This window comes from Thunnus maccoyii, chromosome 2, assembly GCF_910596095.1.
Source record: "Thunnus maccoyii chromosome 2, fThuMac1.1, whole genome shotgun sequence".
NCBI classification, from domain to species: domain Eukaryota; kingdom Metazoa; phylum Chordata; class Actinopteri; order Scombriformes; family Scombridae; genus Thunnus; species Thunnus maccoyii.
Genome location: NC_056534.1, coordinates 37,773,412 through 37,791,089, shown reverse-complemented (window position 1 = coordinate 37,791,089; position 17,678 = coordinate 37,773,412). Strand labels below are relative to the sequence as shown.

The window sequence follows — 17,678 nt, the reverse complement described above, 5'->3', positions numbered from 1 at the left end:
TTTCCTTCGTGATGGTGGATATAAAAGAAGACAGCACAGCTTGTAATCTTTGTTAAGCCCTCTAGACAGTAAAGCAACGAGGTTCTTTCTTCAAATGAACAGCTACTGCTGAGAATTTTTAAAAAAGGAATTTGTATAGAGTCAACTGCAGAGCTGCCTCGTGTATCACGTCTGTACAGGAATTATGATTTAAACATTTAGAGCAAATCATTTTGTTTTTCTGAATCCAGACAGCAGTTGCAAGACAATACTAAATAACTTTAATGACACACTTTTTTACACATCATAATGTGGCACTTCCTAGGCTTGTACGACCCGGACAATGAGAAATGGCAAGGCATTGGCAGTAGATAAAATTACATTAATGGCACTAAGTCTCTGGTTGGGACTGTCCTTTCTTCCAAATATTCATAGGAGGTGAACTAGAAGGGGTTGATATGTGTTTTTGGGGATGATGTTGGGGGAGAAAGTGGAGAAAATGATGGGTGGCGTTTGGAAAAAGAAACATATGACATGTCTACATGACACCAATTTATACAGATTTAAATGTTTATCCAAGCATGCAGCGATGCCGCGATGACAATGACAATAATATACTGAAGATTTATCTATCTGCTTCATTGCACTGTTTTTGCTCTCACTTTGAACAATTCCCCTAATTGACAGTTTACAGGTTGCTTTCTTGGGTGTCATTGGAGGATATGGGGTGCAGACCTCCGTTTTCGTTCAGTCTCTTGGCACGGTAGGTTTCATAGTGAATGTTATGAGTGACCTCCTTCAGATCCTGTAGATGAGACCTGAGAAAAAGAGACAGAGAGACATGGAGAGGAACAATTTGCATATATTTGGAACAAGAAGGTTTCACCTTTATTATTGAGTTTTATTTAATACAGCTTACAGATCCTTATGTTTTGGGTTTAATGCAGTACTAAATTCCTATTAACTGTAAAAACATGACTGGATCCAGGAAGCAATTGGAAACAGTGGGATTTGACACAAATTTTTGGTCCCTTGGGGGCAGAGGGACTAGCTGCAAACAACACTCATTATGTTGTTGAGGTTGCTCTGTTTAGACATCCAACAGACACAGAGCAACATTAGCCTTCATTCTGGGTCACCTGGTGAATTTAAGTCCAATATTCACTCTCCTTTTAGCTCTGCTTTGGTCTTCACCAACTCCTGAGGGAAATATCTGGCTCCTTAGCTACTAAAGGCTCCACTATGTTGTCCTGCTGGAAATTAGTTTTATGTTTTAAAAGCTCACTGATCCATGTGTTTTGTGTTTACACATACAGTATTAAAATACCACAAAAACAATAAATATTAAACAGTGGATTTGCTACTTAAACCTTCGTAAACACTGTCTTGTAGATAAACAATTACACAACTTTGTTCCTAAACATGATGGTTCTCATATTAGTTATAAAAAATATGTTTTAATTTTTACCCACATATTACTCACATTGTTGTTAAAATACTCAGAGACAGAGTTTTCCACTATGGCAAAACCTATTGGTTCAAAATCAACCCCGAGGTCTTGTGCTGTTCACTGTGTTGCGATGGGTTTTTAAAAACTATCTTACCTGATTAGGAAATCTCTCAGCTGAGCAAACTCACAATGGTTGGGATTTTCAACTGCAACAAAAGAAAATAAGGACAGAATCAAATGTCATATCTTACTATCAATATCATCTCTGTAGGAAAGGGGACATACTATAAATGTTACTTTAAAAAGAAAGGCCATATCACCCACCTTCTACAACTCCCCACGCTGTTTTCCTCCCCAAAACCCGTTTGCCATTCACTTGATATTCTTTGTCGCTGCCCACCACAGCAAAGGGCATCGCCTCCTATAGACAGAGACATGTCAACAAGGCTCAGTGTACTGACAGGAGCTGCACAAGGTTTTTGAGATGAAACAAGTACACAACATGCTCCAGTGCCCTGACATTCTGCTATGAGGAGACAACGCATGTGTGTGTGAAGAGGAGAGCCGACAGTTTTGTGCCTTTTTTGGTTTAATGTGGGTCAAGTTGGGTTAGAAAGGAGGGGTGGGAAATAGAAGAGGAAGAAAATCATGGGACAAATGAGTGTCAAAGAAAGAACAGAACCACTTACTCTGATCTTGTCATTGTCGCTCTTGTCTTCCATGTCGTCATCAAACTCTTTCTGTGGGTAAAACTCAATCCCGCCCATCTCCAGCTCCTTCCGCACCTACAGCACAAACCAAAGCCAGTCAAGAACAATAGATATATTTATCTGCCATTCTGGGAAGGTTGTCAGATAATCAGTGAAACGCTCACCCGCTGTTTGAACTCCTGCCTTTCCTCAATGGTCATCGTGTCTGCCTTTGCAATCACTGGGATAATGTTGACCGAGTGACTCAAGCGCTTCATGAACTCAACATCTAGCTGCCGAAGACTGTGACAGGCAGGTAGGCAGAGAGAGAGAGAGCAGAAAAGAGAGTAAGTAGGCTGAATTAGGAGCTGTGATTCTCCCAGAAGGCTCATATGCTCTTAAAAGTGACAAGACGATCAGGATAACAAATAGAAGAGGCACAGAGATTTTCTCTGTCATACGTCTCATTACCTTTCCCTGGTCTTGTAGCAATTATAAAAGATTTACAGTGTAAATGGTTTTGAAAAGTGGGCTTATCGTTGGACAATGGTTGCGTCCCAGTTCTTGTTTGCCTGCTCACAAAACACCCTGTCGGTCACAATTACTCTGGCTAAGAAGGATGGGATACACTGGCTCTAATGCACAAAAGACTGTATCCGTTTATCCATTAAAGAGCAATTTCACAGTTGTCAGCAGGAGCTAATTGTGAGGGGTTCAGAGGAGAGACATGTGTGTTGCCTGCAATATAAAGCAGCACACTTGATTTAGGGCTTGGTTAATCTGAAACAAAATGTTTTGGGGCACAAACACTTTGTGCTTGTGTATATACGTATGCTGTTCTCTCACAGCTTCAGTGCCTTTGCCAACATTACTAAACACTAAGATCAGATACTTAAGGATGGTCTAAGTGATTACTTTGCTGCTCTAGTCTTGACAAAGTTTAACTCACGAGTGTCCAGTTGGGGAGATGAAATAGAGACAGCAGTGCACCCTGGTGTCAGGGATGCGCTTCTTTCTGGTGATATTGACCTCCTCCTTTAGGAACTTCTCATACTGCTCATTGATATACTTGGAAATGGGCTCCCAGCTGTGGATACAAAAGAAGAAGTTAGTTGAGAAAGAAAAACAAGCAGAAAAAGAAAAGTTTACTTGATAACTTGTCGATAGATTTTAGTGGAACTAAGAGTTGTTTGCATGTCATTTTTGAAAAGTTGCAACTTCACTAAAATACAATTTTGTTTGTGACAAGTGAAAACAGTGCTTGGTATAATATCGCAGTAGTGATATTCATGAGGCTTTAATAATCCAGGAGTTGAAACTCACCAGTTGTCATTATTGATTTGGTCTCCAAAGCCTGGAGTGTCAACAACTGTCAGCTTCATCTTCACACCACCTTCCTCAATCACTGTATAAAAAACACACATACAAATAAATGAACAAAATAAGAGTTGAAATACTTTAAATCTTATGCAACTGAATGTTTAAGATATTGAACAAATGTTTTTGTTTAGTATAATCAGAGAAATAGCATTGAAGCTAGGGACACAGGACACAGTTTAAATGACTTAATGGGAGATTTTGAACATCTGGATGTGATGCCACACACACACACACACACACACACACACACACACACACACACACTGCTGCTGCTGTTTGGCTGCTCTCTGACGCTGCTGGCAAGGGCATTAAATGTCAGGTCACTGTCAACCGCAGGCAATGTGTGCATGATCATGTAAAGTGAAGCAACTAAACACCGACGTATCACCACCGTTTCCCTGCTGCTGTACAATCATGAATAATCCTGCATATCTTAACGTCAGTCCAGTGGCTTCACCAGTCCCAGATAACATAATGAGCACAGTGCTGCACGCTACGTCCTGAAGACTTTCCAACAGATTAAAAAAAAAAAAAAAAGGCCTGCGTAGCTGTCTGCAACAGTGATACTAACACTGGGGGAAGGGAACCACAGTCAGACATTTTTAAATACTACACAGTGGTGTTAAATACGTGTTATTTGTTATGTATTTCAGCTCATTTAGAGCTCTTTACAAACCAAAATGGCTAATTGGATTGTTGCTGCTCAGTTCTGCTTATTCCAGCAGAAAGCTTCTGCTTAGTGGAAGAATTCCACAATTACATGGAGGTTTTTAACTCAGTGACGAGTGAAACAGCTCTGACTGCTCGCTTCACAACATTGTTAGCAAACCACAATTTGAGCAATGTTTACCTCTTAGTGTCAGTTGTCAGCAGAGGTCATTGATTTTTACCATGGCAACACAGCTATTATTTATGAGATTGTCAGGCGTTATGGCAGCAAACCTTTCAGGCTTCAAATTAGGTCATCTTATGCAATTTTCTAGCTTGTATTAGACTCAAGACAAACTAAGAAAGCCTGAATATATAGGCCAGTCTCTCAGACTCTGATATTTGTAGAATAGAGTTAAGAGGCTCTGTGCTTTTTTAACGGTAGAGCTTGGGCGTCTCATCTGAGACGTCCTATTATAATGAAAATGTAACAGACAAGCAGATAAACATAGACTGTCTGGGTTGCTACAGTCTGCACTTTGAGGAGATTTTGCTTAGTGTCCACCAAGATGACAGAGGTTGTGTGAAATGCAACCAACAATTTCAAAAGCTCGGTCTGTCAAACAGAATTCAAATAAAAATGCAAAGAGGTGTTAATGCAGCCACAGTGTGTGTGTAAGCAAATATCATCAGAAAAACACCTCTGCACAGTTCAGGATGTTACTCAACTGTGAATTAGTGTCAAGTAAAAGCTGTCAGGGATCCAGAGGGAACCACGAGGTCCAAGAACAGTCTGTACTGGCTGATGACTAAATACAGTTTGTCATGAAATAATCAGAGTTTTAGTCATAAAAGAGATGTAGACATAATAAGGTCAAGCTGTTTATTACCGAACTCCAATGTAGATAGTTGTGCTTGACAATCAAGAAATTCATCATAAAGCTCAGATAAATAAAACACATGTTATTTACATACATTATATATAGTAGCTTATGATAACTAATACATTTCAGACAGTTGGCAAACACATTTACCTGTGTTTATCATTTAAAGCATGTGTCATTCTGCCAGTTACTACTCCTCCCTGTCATGCAGTAATCTCTAGTGTCTGACACCATTCAGCACCACCTGACCTCCACTCCCACCTGCTCTCAATCCCCTCATTAGCTCCCCAGCATATACATACATACAGTACCTGCCCCTTATGCTGCAATGACAGGTTTGTGACATGTAAATAGCGCTCACGTCAACATCCAAGTTGTAATTCTAGGTGGGAAACTCAGATTTTCTGAAAGCTCCGATATATCTGACTTGGCTCTTAATGATATGGAAATATGCCTGAAAATCAAAGAACTATGGACGCCTTATGTTCGCCAAAAACTGTTGATGAATGTAATTAAACCTAATTTTAATGGATATGGTGTTATATTCACAGATTTTTCATCTTTACTCGACCAACTCTGTAATCATACATTGTCCTTTTTTGGACCTTTTGCCTCCTTGTCTGTCCTGCCTGAGCACCTGCTTTGCACAATGAAAACAGTCAACTTTTCTTGGAAATCCACAATGTTTGAGTTTAGGACTGGCAAAATCAAATAACATATCACCACAACAAATTTGACCAAATACCTCAATATTATTATATATTATTATAGCTCGATTATAAAACCAGGAAAAGACAACACTTATGTCATATCATGATATTACGATATGCAAAATCTAAGACGATATCTGGTTGATAGAATAACGATATATTACCCAGCCTTATTTGAGCTCACACTGACACTGCAGCAGAATAATGTGTAACAGCAGAAGTCTCAGACGCAGGTGTGTCATCTGTCAGTGATCTGCCCACCAACTTTAAGCCGAATCCATTTATTCAGTTTTAGACATTTTGCAGACAAACACCTTCTTCCTGCGTTGTTGGTAGAGATACTTTCCTCAAACTGATGTAAATCAGACATGCCTCCACGTACACAGATTATCTGAATATGATAATAACTACAGAGCAAGAAAAATGGATGCTCAGTACAAACTCTCAGAAGACACATCTGAAGGAATCATACAAACACTTAACTGTCCATTAACAGAGTTTTTGAAGGGACAGGGAGAGGCAGAAGTTGGCCCGTGCGTTTGTATTTCAGCTGTAAATAAATAGCAGACTCATTTAACAGCTACCAGAGTGCACTGATAGAAGAAGGCTATAAGATTTAAGAACACGGTCAAAGATCGTTAATTTTCTCTGTCGAATTAAATGCTACTATAAATGTCCGTCTCTAGAGAAAGAGCTGTGGCTCTCTCCCTCTACTCACCATGAGACACTGCTTTGATCTCCACAGTTTTGGGGATCTTGTCATCACGGGTCCACCCTGCACTCCTCCTGCTCACCTGGGACTTAAACAAGGTGTTCACCAGAGTTGACTTCCCGAGACCGCTGTGACCTGAGAGGAGAGGGAGGAGAAAAACTGAGATGAATGAGACTGAAGATAAAGAGCGAGAGACAGGAAGGTATGACAGAAGAACTTTGCTTTGCTTTCAAATTTCAAGAGAAAAAGGATAAAAATAAAGACATAATATTTGAAGATATTTTGCAGGTTGTGTTATGTGTAAAACATTTTCACCTAATGCACAGGTTTCTGTGACGTACCTACTACCATGATATTAAAGTCGAAGCCAGTCTTCATGGTCTTCTTCCTCATCTGCTCAATGATGGTGTCAATGCCGATGTACCCCAGCAGAGTGGATCCACTGCCGGCGTTGTGGGAGCCGACGTGAGCGTGACCTCCAGTGTGTGCAGCTGCAGCGTGACCTCCAACATGGCCTGCATTGTGGCCCACGCTGTGGCTCACAGCATGAGCGCCTCCGTGGCTGGGACCGTGACTCCCGATGGGGACCGGGATGCTACTCGGAGGTGGAGCTGAGACCCCACCTCCTCCGATGCCCGGCCCCTGGGGCGGGAAGGGGCTGGAAGGGGAAGGAGCCCCCACATTTGGGGGCTTGGCAGGGACAGCTGGTTTGGGTCTCACTTCTGGAGGAACTACGTCTGACATGTCTACAGAGGAGAGGAAGAGGAGGATAAAAATAAAATACTCCCACATCATTAAGAAGTAGGCCAGTGGAGCAGCTGAGGCCTCTCCTCTCTGTACTCGCTCTACACTGAAGAATGAGATGTTGTAACAGGGTTAAAGGGTTGATTCAGCAAAAATAACTGCAGTATATAATAAAAACATATTTTCTCATGTACATCTAGTCACACAGATATACTTAATTGAGACATTATTGGAGTTCATTGACAGTGTCCATACAGGGCTCACAGCCTGCAGCTGGGTCCAGGTCCAGCAGAATGACTCACATTACACCTATTTTAAGTTCTTTGCATTGGCTTCCAATCTGTTTTAGGATTCATTTAAGGTTCTTGTTATCACGTATAGAGCCCTGCATGGACAGGCACCTGAGTACATCAGTGATCTTATCCATCCCTGTATCACCAGTAGGTCACTTAGGTCTTCCTACCAGGACCTCCTGGCTGTTCCTCGCTCTCGGCTGAAGAACTAAAGGTGACAATTGTGGCTCCAAAACTATGGAACTCTTCCTTTACATATACAGTCTGCATTCTCCATAGAAGCTTTTAAAAACTATTGAAGACCCATCGTTTTAAATTGGCTTTTGTGTCATCTTGAGTTGTGTGTGATGTATAATGATTGTTTTTATGTTAACTTTAACTTGTGACATATGTTTTTATTGTATGTATGTTTTTATGGTCTTAATTTGAACTTTTATTCCTGTGAAACACTTAATGAACTTTATTTCTGTGAAAGGTGCTACACTAAATAAACTTATTATGATAACTAATCATCAAAATGTTACATAAATGTGATTCATAATAATAATAATAATAATAATAATAACTTAGGTCATCTCACAACTATCTGTGTGCCAACGAGTCACTTAAGCTTTGAGATGCGTTTTGTCTTTGTCCCAACATTTGACAGGAGATGTTGCTGCTGAGTTTTCTGAATATAATGAAGATGTGATTGGCACAGACATCAACCTTATTAAGTGAATGAGGTATTGGCCAGATCTGATGGATCCACATCAAATGTACTTCCTTCATTAGTATCCTCATAAAATGCAGTATTCCACTATAAGTTACAGTCAACCACAGCAATCACTAGTGCATGATAGTGCGTTATTTATCGCTATTTATTACACTAGGTATCGCACAGGTAAATAATTTGGGCTCATATATCAGCTGATATTAGTTTATTGCAGATATCACATGAGAGCCGATAAGTATGTTTGAGGTCATTTTAGTGTCACCATTACATTTTTTATCCAGAGGAGAGAACTGACGTGTTTATTTTTAACTACTAAATGTCTTGCTGTGGACATGTCTTGGTCATCATTCTTTGAAAAAAAACAACAAAAAAGAACATGTTTAGGTTTTTTAGTGCTGCAATGATTAGTCAATTAGTTGATTGACAGAAAATTTATCACCAACTATTTTAATAATTAATAGTAATTTCTTTAAGAGAAAAATACAAAGATTCTCTGGTTCCAGCTTCTTCTTCGTCTTCTATGATAGTAAACTGAATATATTTGGGTTGTGGACTGTTGCTCGGGAACAGATTTGAGGTTGCTTTGGTTTTGGGAAACAGTGTCGCACATTTTTCACCATTTTCTGACCAACTGATAAATCAAGAAAATGACTGACAGATTAGTTGGAGCTCTAATGTTTCTAAAATGATGTGTATGTAATAATAAATACTGATATGATTAGATGAGTGAGTTTGGGTGAACCAACCCTTTAAGTGAAGCAAGCAGTGCAGGCAGATGGTAACAGAAACAGGCAAGTTACAGTAAGTAAGCCCCCTGGGGGTGTACACATGGAGCAGCCTGCTGCCATGCTTTAAGTCAGCGCAGCCACAGTCGTGGATACAGATCACACAGGTTAGTGAGGCAGTGGGCTGTCACTTTGATTCACAACAGTCAACGGTCATGCAGCTCGGCCCCCCCCCCCCTCTGCCCCCCCCCCGCTCCTCGCTGCTCACACACACACACACACACACACACACACACACACACACACACACACACAGTCATGCTTCCATCACTTCAGAGGACATTACATTGACTTACATTAAATTCCTGAAGATTTCTCCTTCTCATAACCACAACTTGCCGAATCCTTCACCCTAACCTTAACGTAACCTTAAACTAACCTTAACTTTAAACCAAGTCTTCACCCCAGAATTACTTATTTACGTTGTGAGGACTTGTTTTTTGTCCCCACAACATGACTGTGTAAACAGAGTTATGTTCCCATAACATAAGGAAGACCAGGTACACACACACACACACACACACACACACACATACATACATACACATACATACACAAACACACACACACCCACAGATCACCACATTCATCTTGAGCTAAATCCTGCAGGCACAGCACACTTGAAGACGAGGCTGAAACATATAATATGTGATGATGCTCTGCTGACATGAAAGCTACGAGCTGCTTCCTCAATAAAATATCTTTATCTTTGTTCTGAGTGGTCAAACAAATGAAAGGCGACATATTGTGGCTCCATGTTGGAGCTGAACACATTTTATCTGGTTTTGGAGGTTGGCTCCATCACAGCCTGTCGACCCCATTGTCTCTCTTCAGTCATGCTGGATAATAACGTTAACGGCTAACGGCAGCTCCGTATTAGCCGTTAGCTTCAGCCCGCTGATGTTGAGTCACACTCACCGATTCCCGTTCAGTTGAGCTGCAGGAGGAGACGGGCTTTCTGTTGACAGACTGATACTGTCGCTCTGGGTCCGAAAACAAACGATGTATATCCAACACAGAGATAATAAGACGAGGAGCGGTCCTGTGATTAGTCTCGGTACCTCTACGCTCCTTCCCTCCGGCCGCGACCCCCCTTTCCCGTTACCAAGGCGACAAGAGGAGAGGGAGTGAGGAGATGCAGCGCGCACGCGCAGTATGACTTTACCTCAAAGGGACATTTTTTGGTACAGTGTCTTCTGTCAGTGATGCAGACTATTTTTGGGATTGCATTATGACGAGGTAAATTAAATCTAGTTTGTTTTGGATGAAATGTGTAGAAACTTTTAAAAATATAACTGCAAGTTCAGTTTACTATAATGAAGAATATAGTTAGTGCCTCCCCACCCCCTCCCCACAAGAGGTAGAGATTAGATTGAATCAGAGGTGTAGTGGGATGATGTTTGAAAAAATATTATTTCAAAAAAATGTTATATTTTGTTTTGTCTGCCTTTTCTCTGATTGTTGCTTTGTTAGTTAGTTCAACTTTACCCCTCATTGAAGTAACTCTAAACGATCATAACACAGACATACTAATTAGATCAATCACAAATAATATTAAAAAGCTTTTTTTAAAAAGTCCTTCAGAGGAACAAATGTCTCTGACACACCATCATATCTTGAAGAGCTCATAGTACCGTATTATCCCACTAGAGCACTGCGCTCCCAGTATGCAGCTTACTGGTGGTTCCTACAGTCTTTAAAAGTAGAACGGGAGGCAGAGCCTTCAGCTATCAGGCTCCTCTCCTGTTGAACCATCTTCCAGATTTGGTCTGGGGGGGCAGACACCCTCTCTATGTTTAAGAGTAGGCTTAAAACTTTCCTTTTTGATAAAGCTTATAGTTATGGCCGACCAGGCTCGCCTTGGATCAGCCCTTAGTTATGCTGCTATAGGCCTAGACTGCTGGGGGACTTCCCATGATGCACTGAGCTCCTCTCTCCTCCTCTTCCTCTCCATCTATATGTATTCATATATCATTACTGCATGTTACTAACTTGACTTCTTCTCCGGAGTTCTTTGTGCTTTCTCATCTGCAGGAAACCCCCGGGACCGGGCTCTGGCCTGTGGCTGTGGGGATGTTCTTCCCCTGCCGTTGCTGCTGTTTGTTGTTGCTGGTCATGTATCTATTGTTGTTGTTGTTGTTGTTGTTGTTGTTGCTCTGCTTCTCTGCGCCGCCACCCTTCCTGCTCTATGTGAAAAGTGCCCTGAGAGGACTTTTGTTGTGATTTGGTGCTACATAAATAAAATTGAGTTGAATTGAATCGAATTAACTTCAGTGTGTTTTCAGTTCACATACTGGAAACCACTCCTCCCCAGTTCAGAGTTTATATGAGGAACTTTTAAAGCTAATCTATCCTGTGACCTGGTGTCATGGAGGGATTACTGGACGGGTCTACCAGTCCCAGAGGCTCGAAGGGTCAGGAAGCCCGTAGGCCAGAGAGCCTCGGTTTGAAGTTAACATTTCTTGTTGGACAGTCACAGAGCTCAGTTAAAAGTCCTCATCTTGTTCTTTTGATCCTGGTCTGTCTTTTAACATTAATAATTTGCCAACAAAATCCAATGCAATATTTGTTTTTGTTGATTTTATCCCCTTCTTACATCTTCACATCATACCGACAAGATTTCATTAAAATACAGTGAAATTAGCAAATCAGTTCAAACCAGTTTAACAGCAGAACACCTCTTCTGTAAGAAGCATCTCAGTCTTTCTTTGATGGTTTCCTATGAATTTTTTATAGCTTTTTTTTTTTATAGCTTGAGTCAGACAGCCTCTCAGGTGCAGTTTTGAACTGACAACGACACCTGAGAATTTTGGTTCACCTGCAAAATGTCTGAAACATTCCTAATTGTTTTGCATCTCTGTCAGTCTGGGTGTCTTGTGCCTCTGTAAGAGGATTGGGGGGCCTTTCACATGTAATACTAATACTAATACTAATACTAATACTAATAATAATACTAATAACACTAATAATAATAATAATAATAATCCACCCATCCTTGGTTGTCATAGTTGCTCACTTTAAACTTAAAAAAGGATGTAAAATATCTCTGCTATGTAGACAGAAAGGCCTTATAAATGAAGACACAGGAATTCATGAGCCTCACAGATGATGACCATCTGTCCTTCATAAAACTCACTGAGGTCAGAGCTATCTTGAATAATGAATCAAGAGACGCTGTGGAATTTAATGTGGATAGTATTATTGAGAAGTTTTGAGCAGTTTTACCCCTAAAACTGAAACAATCTGAGGAGGGAAGAATATATTGCCTCAATTTAAGGGGTCACAAGTCACAAAGGTTGGTAGCACTGCATAATAACATCATAAAAAGCATCCTGGTGCATCTGTGATCCTCAATAGGGTGTTTTTTTAAATCCCCTGTGATACTACAACAGGATTTGCTGGGGTAGCTTAACTTAACCACCAGTAATTATACAGTATTTGAAAGTGTTGCTGTGATATTGTATAACTAATTTAAAATAGGAACAGGAAACAACCGTGGTCGAACAGGATACTGGCAGCACAGTACTCACACTTTATCTCTGAATGGCTCTCGTTTCGTCCTTCTTGTGCTTTCCTCTCTCGCGTGTTCTCCTTGTGTTTGTTTGTCTCAGTGGAGTGCTGTTGTGGCTTTTCTTTTCTGGCTCTACTCACTTTGATACACTCTGTTAGCCAACGTTGCTCTTCAGCATGTCTGTTACTCTGCTGATAAGGAGCGTTGTCTTAAGTCGCTCTTCTATCCTCTTTGACCACCTCCTCGTCTGAGTTCCCGCCCCCCCCCCCCCCCCCCCCCCCAGATCGGAAATTATTGAACTCTTTTCCAAAATAGATTGAAAAAAAAACAACAAAAAAACAGGTCAAAATAAGAGATGAAAGAGTTCCTGTCATCTATGCTTTGAGGAATTAGTCCACTATGTTCGGTTAAAGTCTCCCAAGTGGTTTGGATAACTCTGTACTCACCCACATACACTGAACCCGGGTAATACATGGTGACGTAATAGGGGTCCTCTGGTTCCTCCATGATAAATGCTCTCTCTGCTTGAGAGTAATTCAGCTGTTTTGCTGGGAGAGAAGCTGCTGTTGTCTCTTCTGGTCTCTGGTAAACTCTATGCTGTGGCTGGGATGGCAGGTCAAATACCCCCTTTGAACTGGTGCCAAAACTGTTTGTGTTGAGCGGGCAGAGCGCCACAGACCAGCTTACACCGCATTTTTCTGAGGGATATTCTAGTAGCTTTGTGGGTGCCCAGTGACAGTCAGGTGCTGATAAAATATCTGTTTGATTCAGTCCTGTGTCACTGAGATTTGCCTCTTTGTGGTTTTCATTTTGCCCGGGGGATTGTTTGCGATCTAACTGGTGTTGTAAAGCAGTTCCAGTTTGTGATATGGTGCGCTCAAGAGAAGCAGGATGGGAGGCCTCCTGTGTCTGAGGTGCCACCAGACATGTCTTAAGTCGATTTAATCTGTGTGCACACTGAGGTTCTTCGATTTCCTGATCAATGTCTCCTGACTGGCAGCTGTAATCCTTCAAAACACAGTCGGACTGACTTACTCTACTCTGTACATCCATCTGGGTAGTTTGACTCTGGGCCTTTGACCAGAATCTATCTTTCTGGGGGGATTTGATCATTTGAGATGCACCAGTTTGTTGAGAGAGTTTAGACGAATTTCCTGTAATTGCCCTTGTAGTGTCTTCTTTCTGATTCCTCCTGAGATTAGCGAACGCTGAGCCCACCCTCGTTTCACTGCTCAAGTCGAATCGCCTTCTCCTGCCCTCCACGTTGGGCGAGACAGCTGTGGAATAAGACATTTTGGGAATCATTGAAGCTGCTCTTCTCTCAGAATGCATTTGTTCATATGACGGGTGATTGGAGGCCACACTTGCAGTTTGGGTGTAATTCCTATACTGAGACTCTCTCTGAACAACATTAGCAGATTTAATTGCTTCAGACTCTGCAAGAGATGTTTGTGTTCCTGTTGTTCCCTGTTGCTGTTTGATGTTCGACCTTGGTTTAGGGATTGCACTAATGTCTACGTTCCTAGGAGGAGGCTTTGGTTTATCTTTTGCAATTGTTCCTGTTTTACTTAATCCAAGTAAGCAGGAATTCAGAGAGGTGGCTGCTGGTCTCTGGGAGTCAGCGTAAGGACGAGTGTGATGTCGGAATTCTGTGCTTGAAATCGAATACGCTCTTCTCAACTCAGGATAAGTAAAGTCCAGTAAAGCTTCTTGGTCAAGAATGTCATGCTTTGCTTCATTTGAGAAACTATGTTCAGACTCATATTTAGTATTAGAGATGGCAATCGATCTAGCACGTCTTTCTTTAGCAACAGGAGAAGGCTGCTTGGCTCCTTGGCCGTCCAAATTCTTCCCGTGGCACAGAGACGTTGGAGACGGACTCAGTCTGGGTGTTGGGACAGTCAGAATCGGAGATACTCTTGGCTTGGGTGGTAATGGATAAGGATCACTCAGCTGTGAGGCGGAGAGATGAAAGGAGTCTCTTGGCTTTGGTCTCAGAGTGGGAGAGGAATTTGGCTTTGGAGCAGGAAAAATGGAGATGCTGGGCTTTGCAGAGAGAGTTGGTGAGCTGTATGTTTTGGGTTTGGTCCTTGGGAGAGTTGAAGCTCGTTCTGCACAGTTTCTCTGTGAATACTGATAAGATTTACTCCAAGAGGGCTGACCAGATGTCTTGACTGAAGCAGATATGGATGAAGAAATTGGAACAAAGGATCTGGAGCTAAAAGAGGATGAAAAACATAAAAATATGAACTGTAATATTAAGTACAATATTTACTATATTACACATCAAACTGAGCTAGAATACAAGCTGCAGCTGAATTTACCTGTCAGTGGCCGGCTGCTTTGTGCCACATTTTTCATATGTGGCTCCCCTGTCATCAAATGATGGAATTTGAATTGCTTTCTTTTTGATGACAGGCGAGGAGAGGGAGAGAGGAGACAAACAGACCGACGGATGATCCTTTGCTTCTCCAGAGGATGCAGATACTTGAGGGATCAAAGGTTCCAGACGGTCAGAAACACTCATTCTGTTTTGCATTAATTGGGAGGAAGGAGATGAGAAAGAATGTGTGGTGATGAATGCAATGCAGAAATTATGTAAGTTTCACAATCTGACAGTGGTGGAAGAACTTTTCAGATCCTTCACTTTTGTAAACGTGGTAACAAAAATTACAAATAAAAGATTTGCATTCAAAATACATTTAATACATTTGACCCTAAAAGTACAGAAGTATCTGAAAAATGCACTTAAAGTATCAAAAGTAAAAGCAATCATTGTGACAATAAAATGGCCCCTGTGAGTGTTATATTATTAAATATAAAATGATTGGTTTGTTAATACATTTATGTGTAAGCATCATTTTACTGTAGTGGTCAAGATGAGCTCATTTAATCTAATTTATATACTGATGGCTAATTTAATCTGTAACAATGCATCATATTTTATAAGCTCATCATTTGTTTTCTACTAAATTGAATTCAATACAACTTTATTTATTCAATCGTACGCAGCAGCTCTCCACTCAGATAAACACACAGTTCATAGGAAAGAAAGAAAAAATAATGTAATATATATATATATATAATTCTATACATATCAATATAATATTTCAATCTGCAAAGTAGTGATGTGAGATAGATGTAGTGGAGTAAAAAGTACTTTTCCCTTTTCTGTAAGAGAGTATAAATATAAAGTATATAAAGTAAATTACAAGCATGTCAAGATTGTACTTAAGTACGGTAAAGTTACCTTCCACCACTGGAAATCTAAAACAATCATCTTTGTTGAAAATGACCTTTTTTTAAAGTATAAAATGATGAGAAACAGCACTGACCTGTTATCTGAGGCTCCGTCTTTGTTGTTGACACACTGAATGAGTAAATGAGACAAAGAGTGCGAGACAGAGAACAGAGAAGTAGGAAGTAACGGGGCACACAAGTGCCATTCTCTCCATTCCTCCATACTGAGGCTGCACTGTTTCGCTCCCACTCTCATTCTGTCTGCTTCGTGGGAAACCTGTCTATGAAATCTGAATCTGTGCAGCCTGATCACAGTACAGACACCTTAAACTTCATCTTAAATATTGCTTTTGTCATGTATAACTTCATAATAACATGCGGAGAATTTGAGGATTAAACAATTTTATTTTTGTATGAACAAAAGGAAGCTCATGATCATCAAAAGAGGGCTGTTACACACCCACAGTTTCCCTCGTCATGCTGTCAAGTAAAAACAATGAAAACAAAGAAGAAGAAAAAAAAACACTTTGATAAATACTATTTTCTGAAATCTTGGTCCATCTACAGCAGGATAATCTTGGCACCTTGAACAAACCAGTCGTGTTTATTCATTACATGTATATGTATATATATATATTTTTTTTTATTAAAGTCACTACTACACCATTTTGGCACAGTGGCACTAACAATCCACATGCTTCTCAGCAGCTGCCAGAGAGCCAGAGAGGACTGATCCTCCCCACTGGCAACTCATTCATTGCACTTACTGTTTGTCGTTCACTTTCACTGATTAAACGCACAATACAAGTCAACTTCATGATACATGTAAAGTGATTGTCAAATACAAAACGTATGTAAAAGTCGGTATAAGATGGCGTGAAATTTACAAAGACGTTTCTAAAGGGCAACATGTCCTCGTCACACCTCACCATCTCTGTCTGTGTGTCTCCTCCTTGTGCATTTGGCTTCATTAAAAAAAAAAAGAAAAAAGAAAATGCTCTAAAGCCCCTTCTTCTTCACTTCTCTCTGATCTCTACAGTATGCAAGAGATCAGAGAGAAGTTGGAATGATAGGACCGGGCTTGCATTATCAGACAATCTTCCCTTTATCTTCCTCATCCTCCTCTTCCATTCTCTCTCTCTCTCTCTCTCTCTCTCTCTCTCTCTCTCTCTCTCTCTCCATTGTTAAGGTGTTGGCTCCCCCCATCCCACCGGTGTCCTGGCGGCACCCCTGTCCAGATGGCCCGCCGCCCACTCCGCCTCGCCCTCTTGATCATATCAGGGCATTGCTATCGTCATCTCTGCAGTTCACACTGGCCACCAGCGGGTGATGCCGGATTGTTTTGTTGCTCCACTTGTGGGCATCCTGCAGCCCGGGCTCGAGGAAGTACAGACACGCTCCGAAACCCGCCAGCACCAAAACCGACACCAGCAGGTAGAGCGGGACGAACCAGTCCAAGAAGAGCCACGACATAACTGCTGTCAGAGTGAAGGGATGGGAAGAGAGGAAGGGGCGGAGGATAGAGAATGGATGGAGGAGAAAGGGAGGAAAGAGAGGGATGAGGGGAGATGGATGGATGGATGGATGGATGGATGGATGGATGGCAGGAGAGAGGAGGGATTTTAGGGAAGGGTGGATGAGGAGAGTTACTCTGTGGTACTTATTTCATTTAACTTATAAACACTGCTTCTCTACTGGGTGAGATGTAACGCATTAACAACTGCAGCATCTCTGTGTCCCTTTATTTGCAGTCATTCCTTAGAAAGCCTCCCTGCTCCCTTGTTAAAAATGTAGGATATGAGGCACAGCAATAAAGACATTACACAACCTGCTCCCAGCAGGCAGAGTATACTGTCTGACAAGCACTTTTATTAGACTGCAAGATTTTTAATTTGCAAACACACACACACACACACACACACACACACACACACACAC

At 41.2% G+C, this 17,678-nt stretch overlaps 1 protein-coding gene across 1 annotated transcript; it reads right to left on the bottom strand.

Moving 5' to 3' along the window:
- Positions 1–237: 237 nt before the first annotated feature.
- Positions 238–10,107, bottom strand: sept3 (septin 3). Its single transcript, XM_042397475.1, has 10 exons — positions 9,908–10,107; positions 6,794–7,198; positions 6,459–6,587; positions 3,442–3,523; positions 3,068–3,205; positions 2,304–2,421; positions 2,119–2,214; positions 1,754–1,850; positions 1,584–1,635; positions 238–797 (listed from the first exon to the last, which is right to left on the bottom strand). The coding sequence occupies exons 2-10, from the start codon at positions 7,194–7,196 to the stop codon at positions 668–670; spliced, it is 1,245 nt and encodes a 414-aa protein (XP_042253409.1). The 5' UTR covers positions 7,197–7,198; positions 9,908–10,107; the 3' UTR covers positions 238–667.
- Positions 10,108–17,678: the final 7,571 nt, after the last annotated feature.